This window comes from Zosterops lateralis (genome assembly GCF_965231275.1).
Source record: "Zosterops lateralis genome assembly, chromosome: 3".
NCBI classification, from domain to species: domain Eukaryota; kingdom Metazoa; phylum Chordata; class Aves; order Passeriformes; family Zosteropidae; genus Zosterops; species Zosterops lateralis.
In genome coordinates this window covers 95,374,200-95,391,144 of record NC_139764.1, presented here as the reverse complement: position 1 = coordinate 95,391,144, position 16,945 = coordinate 95,374,200, and the positions used below count along the sequence as shown (strand labels likewise).

The 16,945-nt window shown below is 36.0% G+C and overlaps 1 protein-coding gene across 1 annotated transcript in view; it reads left to right on the top strand.

Moving 5' to 3' along the window:
• The window catches only part of MYT1L (myelin transcription factor 1 like), a 295,677-nt gene that overhangs the window by 158,190 nt on the left and 120,542 nt on the right, over positions 1-16,945 (top strand). Inside the window, exons 3-5 of the mRNA XM_083857754.1 lie at positions 10,097-10,151; positions 10,333-10,366; positions 10,671-10,733. Coding sequence (XP_083713880.1) covers positions 10,097-10,151; positions 10,333-10,366; positions 10,671-10,733 — 152 coding nt within the window. The remainder of the gene's footprint in view (positions 1-10,096; positions 10,152-10,332; positions 10,367-10,670; positions 10,734-16,945) is intronic.

Here is a 16,945-nt window from a genome sequence, read left to right as displayed (position 1 = left end):
TAACATACCCTTTGAAAAGCATAATGCCCTGTACATTAATAGCAACAAACACTTCTGATACCCTGTAGTTCTGAAATAGTATTATCGCCAATGCTATGATTAGACAAAACCTAAAACCAGAAATTTACTACTTCATTGTTGTGAAGTAGTGAAAGGGGAAGAAGGGATGCTAGTCTGTTCAGTTAATAGTGATAGCATTTACCTAGTTTTAACAGACTAAGATTTTTTTAACTGTCCTGTTTTCAGTGTGCAGACTGTTAGTTTACTAAATTGTGAGGCCTGGAATTAAAAAGAAGATATAATTAATAAATGTGTTCTATTTTATATCTGAAGTACTTATCTTTTGCATGGTACATATCCACTACAGTTAGCTTATGTTTAATTGTGTTTAATCAAAACATTAAACACAAGTCCCATCTTTATAATAATACTTATATCATGTGGTGCTTTGGTGTGTTTTGTTCAAAAATGGTTATAGGTGTCTTCAATAATTGTCAGTCTGATTCAGTACCAGTGAAAATGCAACTTTTTTACACTGGAAGCAATACTGGATCAACAAACCTTAGCATGTGTATTAGTTGTTATATATTTTTGAGTTTGGGATACTAGAAATGAGATTTTAAAATCTAGTATCCTAGGCTTTTTAAGAAGACAAGTTGCATGTGTATGTTGTGGTGTACTTATACTCGCTGATACCACTTTGTGGATGTGGTGCCTCGCTTATATAAAAGCTTGTTGCGGGCATTTCTTATCATAAATATCTAGGTATGCTTCTCAGTGAGAAACAACACATGACAGTACTAAATATGTTTAAATTGCTTGTTCTATTTTCTCCTTATATTCAGAAAAAAATGTATTTTTATACATTCCTTATTTAAAGGGTGAATAAGTCAAAGATAAACCAAGTCTCCTCAATTCATTACAGACTTAGTTAATGTAGGTAAGTTTGAGGGGATGAAACCTAATCCAATTTGAAAAAAAATTTACAAGATGCACATGCAAACATTGCATTTTTACTTCAGAAACCCTATTCCCTCATTGAGGGGAGGGCAGGGTGAGCCTGTGGCAGATTTGGAAGTGAAATTTGCCAAGCAAAGTGGGAAAGCTGAAGCCTTTCCTTTCCCCTCTTACTTTCCATAATGATCTTTTGGTTTACAGTTTTTAAGAGCTGTAACTCTTACAACTCTGCTTCTGGCTGAACTGTGGGAACAAGTCAGTGACTTAATGTTTCTACAGAGCTGTGTGCTTTTTTCCAAGCAGTTTGCCAGGCACAGCTCTGGGAGGTTGTTCCCTATCAGAGGGCCTCTAGGCCTGACCTAAATGTGGGTGATTGAAGGCAACAAAGAGGTTGAAACACAGCATGATCATGATTACAGTCATTAGGACATTCAAAGATAAAGCTAAAGCTCTAAAGTTATGACTGCTTTGACCTGAATTTCAGTTAATGTAATTTGGCTTTTTGTTGTCTGGTCTTAATTCTGCATATGGTGGTAGGTAATACACTGCATGCTCCTCAACATTGGTGCAGGGCCCATATTTGGCTTGTTCTTCATTGGGATAGAGGCGAGACAGGACCACTGAGAGATGTTTTAAAAGGATGATTTATTGCTCTTAATCTTCAGTCTCAAGAGAGGGTGAGAACATCCTCACATCAGAAGCTGTAGTATCTCTAGTTACAATGCCTTATATAGGTTTATTAGCCAATAAACTACTGCCACAAAGTTAGTATCTTTTACACCAATCATTGTTTTGTGTTACATGTTTTTGCTGCAGTGCGTCTCTTCTTAACCAATCATGTAACACCACACAAACCTACATTACTATACCTTAAAACTTCTTACCAACTATATAACAAGTACTATTATTAAACTTTAAAACTTTTAAAACTTCCAGTATCTAGCTTAACATGCTTCTGCTTAAACTACAATTCCACATTCTTGCTTCAGGTCTCAATCTGGAAGCCTCTTCCAAGGTCTTAGATCAAACCCTGTATTCATTTCCAACTCTGGGCCTGCATGTACAAAGTTTGGGGAGTTTTCTGTGCCTTGATTTCCCACAGTTCTTTATTCTCTTAGGATTGTAATGATAATTCAAAGATGTGTAGTATGAATACATTAAATGAGTTACAGAAAAAACTCCTACAGCCCTTCCTTGGCTACCTTTCAGCCAATAAAATCAGTGCTTTGATAAACATAGACGCAAAAATATTAGACAAATAAAAACAGGGAAAACTCTGTTAGATTGCTGTGCCTTAAAGACCGTTGTATATACTTTAAAGATGTATATTAAATAAAGGTGTTTCTTGGTTTTGGAGCTTGTCCAGAACATAGGCTTCCATGAAATTAGTCTTTGATGTTAAATCTTAGGAGTTGAATGTAAACCTGTCTTGGAGCACATTATACCTCAGGACTTGCACATAGACAGTAGGTGCAAGAACAAGTTACTCGTGTGCCAAGGAAGTAGACTGTTTTATAAAGATTGCACCTGCCTTCCCTAAGCTAGTGGGTTTTAAGCCTAGCAGTGGAAGTGTAGAACATTTTGTATTACTTGTGAACCTCATGTCTGTGACATCTAACTCTTTATATTTCATTAAATCTTATTGGCTTCCTGATTTCTAAAAATTAAATATTTTAATACATTTTTTCTTTCAAAGCATTCTTCTTACCAATTTTCTTCCATAATACTATGAAAAATCTAGGTCTGCCATGAGCTAAATTATTTTTCTGCCTTTGTTCCCATAAAAATACGACAAATTCAAGACTTCAGATTTAGAATTAGAAAAATAACCTTTCTGATGCCTTATATCTGTCATTTTTGAATACATTGTGTGGGAACTGGATTTTAGAGGAAAATAAATCATGCCAGTTTCAACAACTTGAAGAGAAACAAGGCTGCTGCTGATCCTTGTCCCTGAGTTCAACCAGGAACAAGGCTGAAGCACACAAAGCACATGTGTGCACTACATGTGCATACACACAAATACATGCTTGCATGGTTGCTCACACAGATTCTAGACAGAGAGCTCATGTGGACACACGCATCACGCACACAGCCACATACCCATCCAAACAAAAGGAGCAAGAAGCCACACCTTTTACATCATTCTAAGTGCAACTAAGACTTTTGGATAAAAAATACTATAATGTCTTGATTTTTATGGATGTAACCCCATGCTAATGGAATTTATAGAATCCTGTAACTTGACTTTCACACAGAAGAAATAACATTTTCTTTAAGTTATAAAAAGAGACGCTAAGCAAACTTTGGCTATAAAAAATAATAAAGAAATCTTACCTGTAGAAATTTGAATCTTGCATCATAGGGGCTGAAAATCTGCCTTTACTGAGTAACTTGAGTAACATGGAGATATATTTTAAACTGCTATCTTTTAATGTAATAAATGCATTACATTTTCAGGAAATCATAATATTTTTCTCCAAAAATTTTACTTTTATCACATTATGAGAATGTCTAATAATACTGATTAGGGAAAAGCAAGATTTCTAATAATTTTAAGTAACATTCTTGATTGACAATAACAATTATGCAGTAATTCTAGAATTTAACAGTAATTTCCATAGATTTTTGAGGTCACAGATGATCATCTACAGAATCACAGAATGAGTCAAGTTGGAAAGGGCCACATTGGAGCATCTGGGCCAACCTCTCTGCTCAAGCAGGGCCATCCTAGAGCACATGGCACAGGATTGTGTCCAGACGGTTCTTGAATATCCCAAGGGATGGAGACTCCACAGCCTCTCTGGGAAATCTGTCCCAGTGCTTAGTCACCCACAAAGTAAAGAAATTCTTCCTCAAGTTCAGGAGGAACTTCTGTGCATCAGTTTCTGCCCATTGCCTCTCATCCTATTGCTTGGCACTACTGAGAAGAGGCTGGAAACATCCTCTGACAAAACATCCTCTGGCACCGTCCCTTCGGATACTGACAGACATTGATGAGTCTCCTCTTCAGTCATCTCTTCTGGAGGCTGAACAGGCCCAGCTCCTTCAACTTTCCTGTTTAAGAGACATGCTTCTGTCCCTTAATCATTTTGTCGCCTGCCTCTGGACACTCTCCCGGAGCTCCATGTCTGTCTTGTCCTGAGGAGCCCAGAACTTTACACAGCAGAGACAGGGAATGCTCTGCCTCAGTAAACATTGGATATTTTTTGAGAGTGTTTGTATTTCTTCAAATCCAATTTTTGTTTTTGAAGAAATACAAATAAGAAAAAAACTAAGAAAAATTTTAGAAGTCCAGATCTAAGGTCTTTAGCTCTTTTGTAGCTTTCTAGACTGCCATTACATCATGGCTAGAGAGAAACCATAAGAATTCACTAAGAAAGTATTGGCTGACTGGGAAATTTAGGAACTTGGGACTGAACCTTGCAGTCACTATGCCTCTAGCTTGAAATTCAGAAACCTTGAGAATTTAACAGGAAGCATCATTTTCAGAAGTACTTGCCCTCAAGGGAAGAAACTGCTGAACTACTTCCCCACAAGGGAGCAAAAATCACGATTTGTCCTGGAAAGGAACCTAAGTCTCTTGATCATTTACAGCTGGCACCCCTGAAAACATCCATATGGTAGATATGTGAGTCTATCTAGAGATTGGGAGAGTGGTGCTGGTTATGAAACTTTTAAGAGCTCAGGTAACTTTATGGTGAGACTCAAAGCCTTGGTATCCAGCAAGCCAACAGATGAGGTCTTGTTGAAAACTTGCTCTCTGTCCTTAGAGGTTACAGACCGTATCTGAAAAATTTGGTGTTTTTCTTGAAAATTAATGCATCCTTAAAGGACGTGCAGCTACAGATCACATTCTGCTCTTCAGCTGCAGCAGCATAGAAGTTGGTTGTGTTCATCTGATTGTCCAGATTCACTTCTCTGTTGCTGCCTGGCAAATTGTGATCTTCTGTCTCAAGAATGGCCCACAAGTATTGTTCATATGTACAGGAGCTTGGAACCAGCATGTTCTTCAGATAGATCAAATCTGCCAGATGATGCAGGCCAATGTATGTAATTGGCCTGTCTCCAACATTGTTTATCATTCTGTTAATTTCTCTATTATATGCATATTTCAGTAGCATATAATGTTCCAGAGTACTGGTGAGGATACTGAATATTGTAGGGCTAAAATGTATGCCTTGGGATTATATTAGAAAGGCTCTTCTTAAGTATGTATTTTTTTTTTGTTTTTACAAGTAGTTTTGTATAAAAATATATGCAAAATATTTTTTCTGGAAAAAAACTTTAATACAGAATTTTTTTTTCTGGGGAAGTGTTTGCTAATTGATAAACACGCTGATTTTGTGAAGCACTTATCTTATTGTCTGAATTCTCAGTAAAAGAAAACAAAATGTTTCAAAGCTGCCTAAGGATATGGTATCCTGACAGAGCTACCTTTACTGACAACTTTTAGAGTGTCCTCAAAGAGCAGTATTGAGTGTTTTTGATTACAGATTTTCCATGACAAAGTGTTGACTGGTCCTAATTATGTCATCATCTTGTATCCCATATTGCTTTTGTATGACATTTCTAAGGGTCAGCATCAGGAACATTAACTTAGTGAGCCACACCATCCCCTCAACAATTAGTAAAGGTTAATTTTAAAAGTTACAAGCAAAATATTTTCAGAATTTTTTTTTCAGTTCTCCTTCATTCCCCAAGTAACAGCATTGTATTGAAGATCTATTAGCCTGTGTTTATTTTGGGGGATAAATGTTGTCTGAGACTTTGATTTTAAAATTATACATAGTGACAAATAGCTCTTTTAAAAAAAATTCTTATTGATTACTACTACTACATTTTCAAATAATAATAAACAAATCTCTTCTATTAAAGAATTCTTTTTTTATGACTGTGTACCTTTTCTCTTTTTAACATTTAATTAAATACTTTCATCTGCTCGTAATTGTAGTAATTTTATGTTATAAGATTGTCTTTTTCTCAGTTTGTCTCATTATTATTTCCAGCTTTCAAATACTGACAATTTACAAGCACCCTGTGTGTGTGTAGTAGTAGTAGTAGTAGTAGTTACTGGTATATGATTCTGTACTGTAAGATGAAACAATTCTTATTGCTTGCATGCAGGTGACCACAGAGACATTTGTTTTGGTTTTACTCAGAAAATTTATATATAGTGTAGCATTTTGTGGTTTATTTGTTAGAGCACTTTAACTATTCATGTCTTGTTTATCTAAATCTTCAGTAACATGAATGCATATAATGTTGATACAGAGTTCCTAGGTCTACCTCTCTCTGCCCATTATCCTAAGTAAAGCATGTCCAATAATTTAGTTATTTTAAATTCTAATTTAAAGATTTAATTTCTGCCTAGACCTCTTTTATCTTTTCCTTCTGGGAATTGAGAATTATAGAATCACAGAATGGCCTCGGTTGAAAGGGACCTTAAAGATCATTTAGTTTCAACCTCCCTGACTTCGCAGGGAATGTTCCACTGGACCAGGTTACTCAGAGCTCCATCCAATCTTGCCTTGAACAGTGATGGGGATGGGCATATACAACTTCTCTGGGCAACCTCTTCCTTCCAGTATCTCACCACCTTCATGGAATATCTTCCTGATACCCAGTCTAAACCTACTCTGAGGCTGAAACCATTCTCCCTTAGCCTGTCACTACATACCCTTTTGAAAAGTCCCTCTCCATCTTTCATGTTGGCTCCATTCGGGTACTGGAAGGCCACAATTAGGTCATTCTGAAGCCTTCTTTTCTCCAGGCTTACCAAACCAAATTCTTTCAGCTTTTTCTTGTAGGAGACTCTCTTTTTCTTCTACTCCATCTCTAATCAGCTTAGATCTTTCCATTTTCATTTCTAGATATTCTCTTTGAAGAAAGGTTAATTTTTTCTTCTCTTCCTATTCCTGATTGCCTTTCTCTTTGCTTTGATACATAAAATTAGATGCCAGGCTAAGACTAACTCTAGCCAGCCTGTCCTGCATGTCCACAAGTTCTTTTCTGGAACAGAGGCTAGAGTAAGAGCTGAGCTACAGACCTGCAATTTAGAGGCCATGAACAAAGTAGAACTACTAAGGTGATCTCATTGTGAGACCAAGGTCCACATTTCCTTTTTCCACATGTGAAAGTGATGAGGAAGTCCATGTGAGATTGGTGGTCTCGGCAGCAGAATTCTGTTCCTGGCCATGAAAGTCCCAGGGGTGCCAGTGAGGACTGCAATAATAGTCTGCCAGGTGACTTAACTTTTGCAGAACCAGTGCAAATCTTGATAGGATTTCAGGAAGTTGCTTGCTCCCACCATCCAAAATGTAATTCATGGAGGAATGAAAGCTGAAGTTTTGACATGACTGACAAAGATCTGTGAGCAAGCATATAAATATCAAGGTAAAGCAACATTCTATTGACTAAATGTAGACACCTATCATCATTTGATGTGTCTTAGAGCATCCAAGACTCACATTACCATATATGAGAGGGCATCTAGGTCACAGTCAATTTGTGATTTTCTGGAGAAGCAGCAGACTATGTAAGATACACAATAAAATTTAAAATAGCATTGTGTGCCAGCAGTTTTTAAAATATTTTTATTTCTTTTACCTGCTTCTGGGTATGGATTGTGTGGATCTTATAGGGACTTTTCCTGCTTAGTGATTTCTTCTGTGATTATCAGTGTAGTTAAAAGTGCACTATACTACCCTCAGTGTTCTTTAATTGCTTACTTTGGTTTAGAAAGACAGATAAATCTGTTTTGTAGTTTGTCCCTTATAAATTTACACAGACTATCATAATAACTGGGGCAGCCTTTCCAGGTTAAGATCATAATAGTTCTTTCAGCAGGTTTTTCAGTATTGACAAATGAGGCTAGATAATGTTTTTCAAACATTTCAAAAACATACTAGTCTGAAGATCAAGTAACTTCACTTCTGGTCTCCTGTCAAGTCTTTACACATTCAAGAGTTATAGACTAATACAGTGCACTGTTTTCTTATTAGCAAAAGGAAAAGAATATCATCATCTAGGAAGTGAATTTTATATTCCAGAGAAACTGTTGTGTGCTTTGATATGGCAGCTTAAAAGCTTCAAATGCCACTCAAGTCATTTGGGCTAAGAAACTGGCTAGGACATGAACTCAAGGTGTAGGATAGATACTAGGACATGAACTCAATGTGTAGGTGGGTTAAAGTTTAAGGTTCAGTTGAGGTGCCTATAGGAGGTTTCTACAGGCATGCCAAGTTTCTCATGCAATAGTTGATGGAGAGTTGGACAGTAGAGACAGAGGTGCCTAGAGACTGATTTTATCCAGCCTGAAGTAGCATCACGTAGCTGATCAGAGGGGTTGGTCCTCAAGCTCTGCTGACTGCATTAACCTGGAGGTAAATTCAGTTGTCTAAGCATAGGCAGTTAATGCCATTTCTGATACCAGAGAATACCTGAAACTTCTGCACAGGATTGGTGGATACAACAAAGGATATATCTGTATCCTTCCATACTTTTCTGGACTGGAAGTTGAAGGTTTGATGGAATACCTCATGAGATCTCAGATAGCATGATTGGTTGATGAAGATGGAAGCTTATGCTCTAAATGCATCTGCACACAAAGAGCTAAATATAGGTGTCTTAGTTTTAAAATGAAACCCACTCAAAGTTATGCAGAAAACTGACTGGAAGCCCCCTAAGAGAGGCTGGTGCTCTATTAGCTTTCACAATATCAGTCTATTTTAAATCATCCCTTTAGTTTGGAATACAGCACACCACCAGGAATCAGGTGATGACTGCCGAGAAACTGCCGAGAACTACATGAGTAGCACAGAGTCTTGTGAGTGTGACACTTTATTTTTACTAAATCCCTGTCACCCACAAATTTTGTTGAGGTGATTCTTTCCTCCTGCTGTTACGTGTTGAGGGAGCTCTATAAAAACACTCCTGATTTCTTCTTTCCTAGTTATTTCCCAAATTGTTTGCGTTAAGGTACTGACCAAAGAAAGTTAGGTGATTAAAGGGTTAGCTGCAAGTCACTTGGACCCTATTCCGTGTTTTTGCATGAGATATATGACATTCTTAGCAGATATCAATCCAAGGATATTGCTATAAAGGGGGTGATTGATTTTTTTTTTCCCCTGGGGGAACTAGAGCTCCATGATCTATTTCTGTTCTTCATGACCTTTACAGTATCATCACTATGTATGAAGCACTGTAGATCCATCTTGCCATCTTGTTCTTCTACAGCCAAAGGAGCTGGTGATACAGCGACTGCATATATTTTCCCTGACTCAGTCTCTCAGCATAGTTCAGTGCAATTTGCTTCTGTTGAACAAAATCCTGAACTCTAGCTATCCTATTTATCTTACCTTTTAAAGTCTGGTGACAATTACATGTAAAATCAGAAGAAATTATGTGGGTTTATGTTAATTAGTATAGATCAGTGTTTATGATACTTTCCAAGATCTAATCTGCAGCCTTGCCCCTGTCTGGTAAATATGTAAGATTTCTACATATTTATTACTGCACAGAAAGCTACACTGGATCAGCAAGTTGTTTGTAAAATGAAGATTAAGATCTAGTCATGTAGCAAGTGAGCCCATTCCTGAAACTTGAAAAACACAACTAAACAATGAAACATGCTGGCAAAGACTGTAATGCCATATTAAATAGCATGAAATATTTAAAGGTCTAATGATGAATCTTCATCTCCTTTCAATCATTATTCCTTCATCTCTTTCCCACTGTTAAGGGTTTGGTTAGAAAACAACCCGTGGTATGTGACCCCTTGACTTTAGTTTTAAATTGTATAGAAATCTATTGAGTCCTTGTTTTGGAATATATGGGGGTAATGAAGGGTTTATGTCAGATGTATCCCCTTGAAAAGAGGAACCAGCTCTTAGTTTCACACAATTTGTTATGAAAGCAGGGCACAGAAACCGATGGTTTAAAGCAGAAATTACTGCATTTTCTGTTTTTAAATAAACACAAAGATCCTAAAAATCCCCTGTAAGGAGAACTTTCCCTTACAGGATAAAATGGAATTAAAATAGTGTCAATAAATCGTGTGAGAGACTGTATCAGTCTGTGCATTGGTAGTCTGTGCATGCAGGATAAGAACATTGACTGCCTGCTAATCTATTCCCAGATGGAGGTGGATGCAGACGAGAAGCGCCATCGCACACGCTCCAAAGGTGTTCGAGGTATGTCTCTTGCTTCAGTAAATCACTCAAGGCCCCAGCTCAGGGTGACCTTCATCCTCCAGAATCTCTTTGCACGATTCATTCTGACCCTGCTTTTACACAACCTTTCTGGTAATTTTCTGTAGAAGAGGGGTACTTGTAATAGATGATAAATTTTTATATGTTTTCCATCTCTCTGCAGTTCCCGTGGAACCAGCCATACAAGAGCTGTTCAGGTTAGTGCTCTGAGTGTAAAATGTATCCCCATTAGCAATTTAGAAAATTCATGCCTTTTAATGGGTATAATGCACTTTCAAGTTCATTGGTGGTTTGCTCATGCCCTGCTGCACTGATGAAATTAATTCCCTTGAGACTTGCTAATAAAAAGCATCCCCTCTTTTTTTTTTTTCCCCTTCAGTTATTTGATTTCTCTTTCTGTCTTTGTTGCCCTCCATCTCTGCAATACCTACTGCCTGCCTGCTTTTAGTATAATCTTTCTGCAGCACACCAGCCCCTATATATTAATTCTCTCTTTTGCAGCTGTCCCACGCCTGGCTGTGATGGCAGTGGTCATGTTAGTGGCAAATATGCAAGACACAGAAGGTAATATCTGTAATTTTTCATAATTTAGTGAAGAGATTTGGTAAACAAGTTATCTGACATGACCTTGATAAACCAAACAATGATAAAAATTAGTAGTTAGATATTTTAGAAGCCATTTAGAGTCAGAGTTATTTTTTCTTTCTGAATGTCACGAAATTTAACTCACATTTTTGCTGAGGAGACTTGCTCTCATTGTCAATCTTCTCTCAATTTTTGCATACAATTCTCTTGCTTATGTGTTGTAAATTAAGATTTGGCCCTACTTACATGTTGGCACTCACGTTCATATTACTTAATGTGTTTCATAGCTGAATGAAAAAGAGCTTCTGAGCATTTAAATTTCAATGATCAGGTCAGATTCAAAGGTCAAAGTTTAAGGCAAATCAACGATAATAAGACTTCAGGGTTCAAATGTTATACTGTATTATAAATACCTTTACGTCAGTCTAGTTTCTAGACTATGAAATGTGGACACATCTATAAAAAAATGCAGCTGTTTATGGTTAATAGTATACAAGGTAGCATATGTTACACATATGGCACGTGCTTCAAATTAATTTAGACCTCAATCTTTGCATTTTTGTGTCTGCATGGTCAATGTTCAGTAGTGTTGTGCATCTGTATAAACCCCATTCCTTTCCTGAATCATTTGTCCATGAATTTTTTGTGCAATATTTTGAAAATTTATCAGCTCTAGAACATTTGTATTTTTCTCTCATTGATGTCCATTTCATTTGACATACTTTGTGCAGCAGCCCCTTGTAGGAGATAAATAAAATGGTTGATGTTTAGGCCATCTCTTTTCTGAATTGAGGGAAGTGTTCAAGCCAGTGTTAAATTATGCTGAAACTCTAAAGATTTTATTTTTCAATCTTGATTTTTCAGCTTATAAAGCACTTGTGTTTATAAGAGTACATATTTCACACGAAATCTGATTACTGCATGAAATGGGCATATGGGGTCTAGGAATTAAATTGAAATTATACATTTGGGGTTAAGGCATTTATTTGAAATAGGCAAAGAAACTGAACAATGCCACTCAGTCCACTTATACACCTTTTTTCTTACCAGTGAATGAAGCTTAGGGAAAAGTCCAGAAAACACGTTCAAAATTAGACCACAAACAGTGATATTAGAATTACATTGAATTACATTTAAACTGCATAAACCAGAAAATAATTATTCACATTTATTTTCTTAATATTTTCTTCACTCATAAGAGCAGTTGAAGGTTTCGGTTAGATTGGAACACAGATTTTAAAAAAGTATCCAAAATAATTATTTTTGAATTCACTTGTGACTTCTCATTTCAAACCATGGTTTTATTTTGTTATTTTTATTTATGGAAATACAAACCTCACAAGTAATTAAAGAATGGCACTAAATATTTCTTTTCCCTCAGAAATTTCATGACCTGTCAACACTTAAGTGATGTGACTATAATGTCCTTTCTAGTTACACAACTATAGCTACATCTATTTCTTTACACTTTATGGAATTTCTTTGCAGATATCAAAAAACAAAAGTTTTAAAACATAGGAAGGAAGCTCTTTAGCTTGAAAAATTCTGACTTTTCTTCTGAATTGCTCTAACTTTGTGTTAGAATCGGTGTCTGCGTTTGTGTAAAGTCACCCTTTTGCGGAAAGAGGAAACAATAAATGTGAGGTTTGGAAAGATTACATGCAGTTTTGAGATGTTAATTCCATATTTTGCTTTCTTGACATGATTCTGGTATGTCAGTACACGAACAGACTGAATCTCAGAGCTGTTAATTAAATGAAATTTTCGGCAGATGCGATAAGAATAAAAATTGGAAATACATCAAAAATTCCTCTTTTTTCTACTAAAGAATTTGTTGGGCTTTTATGTTTTCTTGTCACCATGATTGCCAATCCACTAATCAAAATATATTTAACCAATATATGTCCTATTTAATGTAAAAGCACAGAGTTCTTTGTTGAGGTTTACAATGTACATTTATCTAAAATTTCTATTTTCTAGAAGAGCAGTACTATTTATTCACAACCAACACATACTAAATGTACCTTTTTGAAAGAATTTGAAGGAGTTTTCTTCTTTTTCTATTTTGCTATATGGGTGGGAAAGACCCTCAAACATTTCTTCCAAGGAAATCAAGCTGTCTTGAAAATTTTATGTGTTCAGGGAATTGCATATCTCAGCTGATGCCTAACTCAGTTCCGTTTAGACCTACAGAGCATTTTAATGAGGTTAAGACCTTTTCATTCATGATATCAGACAGCTCATTATCAGGAATGAAATGCATTTGCTTCCACTAGATGTAGTCAGAGCTCTCCAGAATTCAGTTTCTTCTAAAATGTCTTGAAGTCTCTGGAATTCAGTGTTGGGGCTTTTTTTTTGTTTTTGTTGTTGCTGGGTTTTGTTTGTTTGTTGTTTTTATTTGTTTTTTATTTATTGTTCTAATTTTATCTTTGTGACAGTGAAAACCATATTCAAGTAGTACATTAAGCTAGAACTGAAATAAACAGTCAGACTCGCGGGTTGTTCAGCTGATAAAATGTTACATAGAAGTTAAAGGAGAGTTTTATTGTAGGTTTTTGCCTCAGTTGTATTTTTAATTATGAAAGAGCTTCAGTGTAGGTTTGCTAAGGGAACAAGCAGACTTTCTATGTCATTGATGTTTCCTTTGAGGTATATGAAAATACAAGACTGGAACTAGGTAGGGTAACAGTGGTAAGAGTATCTTGTTGTAGGGTAACTTGTGTCATTTCCATCTCCTTGATGTTTTCCTTTGTGTCAAATCTTAGCTGGAAGAGAAGCAAAACCTTACAAGACTTGGTTGGTAGCTTCCTCCTGGGTCTTAAGTTCAGTGCCTGATGTTGGTTTGTTGGCCGGACATGCTAATAGACAGCTTAGATGGACAAGTTTCTCTAAAGGGCACTTTGGGGCAGAATGCTGGGATCTCTAAAGTTAGCATGGTGAAAGCACCTCTGTCCAGTGGCTGTATGGAAAGGTCAGAAGGATTAACATCCCAGTTTGGGCACTGAGGAGAAGTACCCAAAGTTAGATGGTGTGCCTGCCTTAACTAGAGCAGACTTCTCTCTTTTTTTTTTTTTTTTTTTTTTTTTTTTTTTTTTTTTTTTTTTTTTTTTTTTTTTCATATTTTAGTAATACCTGGAAACCTGAAGCTGACATGGACCCTCTAGTGTTGTCTGTGACACACAGCATGAGGCAATGCCTCAAGGTTAGAGTTTACACAGATAGAACTTCAGTAGCTGTTGTTTATGTTGCAAAGCACCTGAGGCCAACTGTACTGAAAAATAAAAAGAAAACAAAGGTTGTGAAAGATTTGAATGCAAGATAGAAACAAAAGAAAATAAACCATAAGCATGTTCAGGTAGTGGTGGAGACAAGAGAAGAATTCAAATCTTAGGAGTGAAAACCAGAGGATCTCCAGAGGCCATGCCTCTGATGCAGGTTTTTTCAGATAGCTGTTCAGGCCCACTGTGCACAGCAGCATAACAATGAAGGTACTGCTCCTGTACCTTCAGTACTGTGAATCAATTTTGAACAATAAGCTTGGTCCACATGCTTGCATACTTCTAGCTGTGAATAATCCAATCCATGTGACTCTATACCAGTGACTCTAACCAGACCAGGAGGGTGTTCCCCCAACTGTGTTTTCAGGATGCCTTTTGACTAAGTATCTGAAGAACAGCATAGATTCTAGTGTTTCATTGCAATTAGAAGAAACTTTGCCAGTTTCTTAAAATTAGTCAACTTTAGAGGCAACAGGAATCACATTCTATATATACAAATACAAATGTAAAAGTCCAGTTTCTGGTCTGTTCTGCAGGTGAAAATCCCATAATTACTCTGTAGCAGTTGAGTGCAAACTGGCCCATGTTACTTACTGAGTAGATGTGAATGATGATTTCAGAAATATTGCACTTTACTTCATTGGTCTCCATTTAGCATCTTTTTAAAACAAGGTCATATACCAAATAGGTGCCAATGATTTGCCATGTAAGTAGGTATGTAGACACATCATAAAAATCCTAATTAGATTCCATTAAAAAATACTGATTGCATACAGTGGCTTATTTAGAAGCTTCTGAACAGAATAGTTTCTTTTTTTCACAAGTGACAAAAGCAATTAGATTCTGTAATGGATTAATCACTTGCCAACTGCCCCATGTTTCTAATACAATATTCTAACAAATAATATTCTAACATATAACATATATCATAACATAATACTCTAACAAATAAGAGACATAAAAAAAATCTTAAGGTTGTAGCATGGCACTATGTATATTCATTTAGGATTCTTTTAGAGCATATAACAATATATATTTGAAAATAGATACAGACATTGTATAGAAATTAAAGCAAAACAATTGTGGTCTGAAAAAATATGCATAAAATTTCAGTGAAGAATGTTAAGACCAAATGATAAACCCTCCATATTTAAAATGGAAATATTGATACAGCTTTTACTATATCATTCATTTCTATTTGATTGTTGGAAATAAGAATTCAGATGAAATAAACCAACTTAAACATTTCATTTATCAGGGAACTTTTCATGCCTCTTCTTCTGGTCATATTTTGTTTGTAAAGGATTTCATTAATTACTGATACAATGTCTTGCAAAAAAAAAGGCTAGTCTCAAAACCAAAGAGAGATCATAAAATGATGCATGTATCTATAATGTATGAATTGTCCCTAACTTTATGGAATACATTGCATTTTAATTTTCCACCAAATTTCATTATACTACCAGTTCTTTACTGCTTTACTAGGCTGTCTCTGGTTCATTACATTATACAGATAGAATTATTTTTACTATATTTTAATTTTTAGGCATGAGATTTGTCACTTCATATAAAAATTTAAATTTATAAATACCTTAGAATTTTGCATTGCTGTTTTGATTAGGAAAAAAACCCAAGAAAATACCACTGTATTGCCTTGACATTATATACTGTATTTTAGTCTACATTTTCTAACAGAGTGAGTGAAATAATTCAGGCTCCCAAACTTCAAAATTAGAAGGCTCAAATATCTCTCTGCTATTAGAAAATTATTGAATTTCTGTGCCTTGTTGTGCCATATTTCTTATTAAAATTTTTTCATTTCATATACCTTTTCACCCACCAGTTTGATTGCCATGGCTGCAGCCGTGGGTGAATAATTGCCTGTCTTCACAGGAGCATGTTCTGGAGCTAAAGTCGAGTGCTTGCTTCCTGATGTATGCCTCATTTGGATTCTGCCGACAGCCTAGGGGCTGTATTATTCATGCCTTGACAGATAGCACTCACTAAAAGCATTGGAACAGGGCCAGGTACTGGCAGAGAGATAGTGGAGCATTGCAACTTGCAACCAAGAGGAGCATCTATAATACAAAAAAGAGAAATCCTCATACCTTCCTTTTACTGGTCTCACTTTGATGGAGAATTCATTTGCATCAAAATAAAATACCCTAAAAATAAATACATTTTTTCTAAACCACGCTTCAAAGTTTAACACAATTTTCCACATTTAATTGCAAAGCTGATTTTAATTAGTAAGGCCCTGCATGTGAAAAATGAAGATTCACTTGGGTGAGTGTAACACATTGCAGTGTCTGCTGAATGCTCTAATTAATGTATGGCTGCTGTACAACAGGGTGCACTGTGGGATATTTATGAAAAATTCTGTGCACGCAGCCAGTCTATCTGTGTTTTAGTTCTCGAATCGCAAGAATAAATAACTTTTCCCCCTTTATTCTTTATGAGACATCATTGTGCATGCCATTACCCTATCCGTAAACTTTATGGCATGCCTATCCTTTTTACTATTTGTCAAAGATATTATAAATCAGAAGCTAGGACATACATATTTTAACATTAATTTGATAGCACAGCATGGTTGCACGGTGTGCAGAACCAGAGGTCCACTGATGCTTTTGTGCTAAAGCCTGACCACAGAACAGTGAGGTCCTTACTGTTGCTTGCTTTCATGATACTGTGAAAAATCCCACAGGATGCTGGAATTATAGGGAAATGTATATTTATCTCTCAGCTGATAGTCAACCTTTATTAGAGTGTTTTTAATGATTAAATGATTCACTGGATATTTACCTCAGGAAATACTCTGACACCGTCTATGAAATTTAATTCTATTTTCTTTAACATTGTATTTGCTAAAGATTTTGTTAAGTCGTGGTAAATACCAAGAATAATATTGCA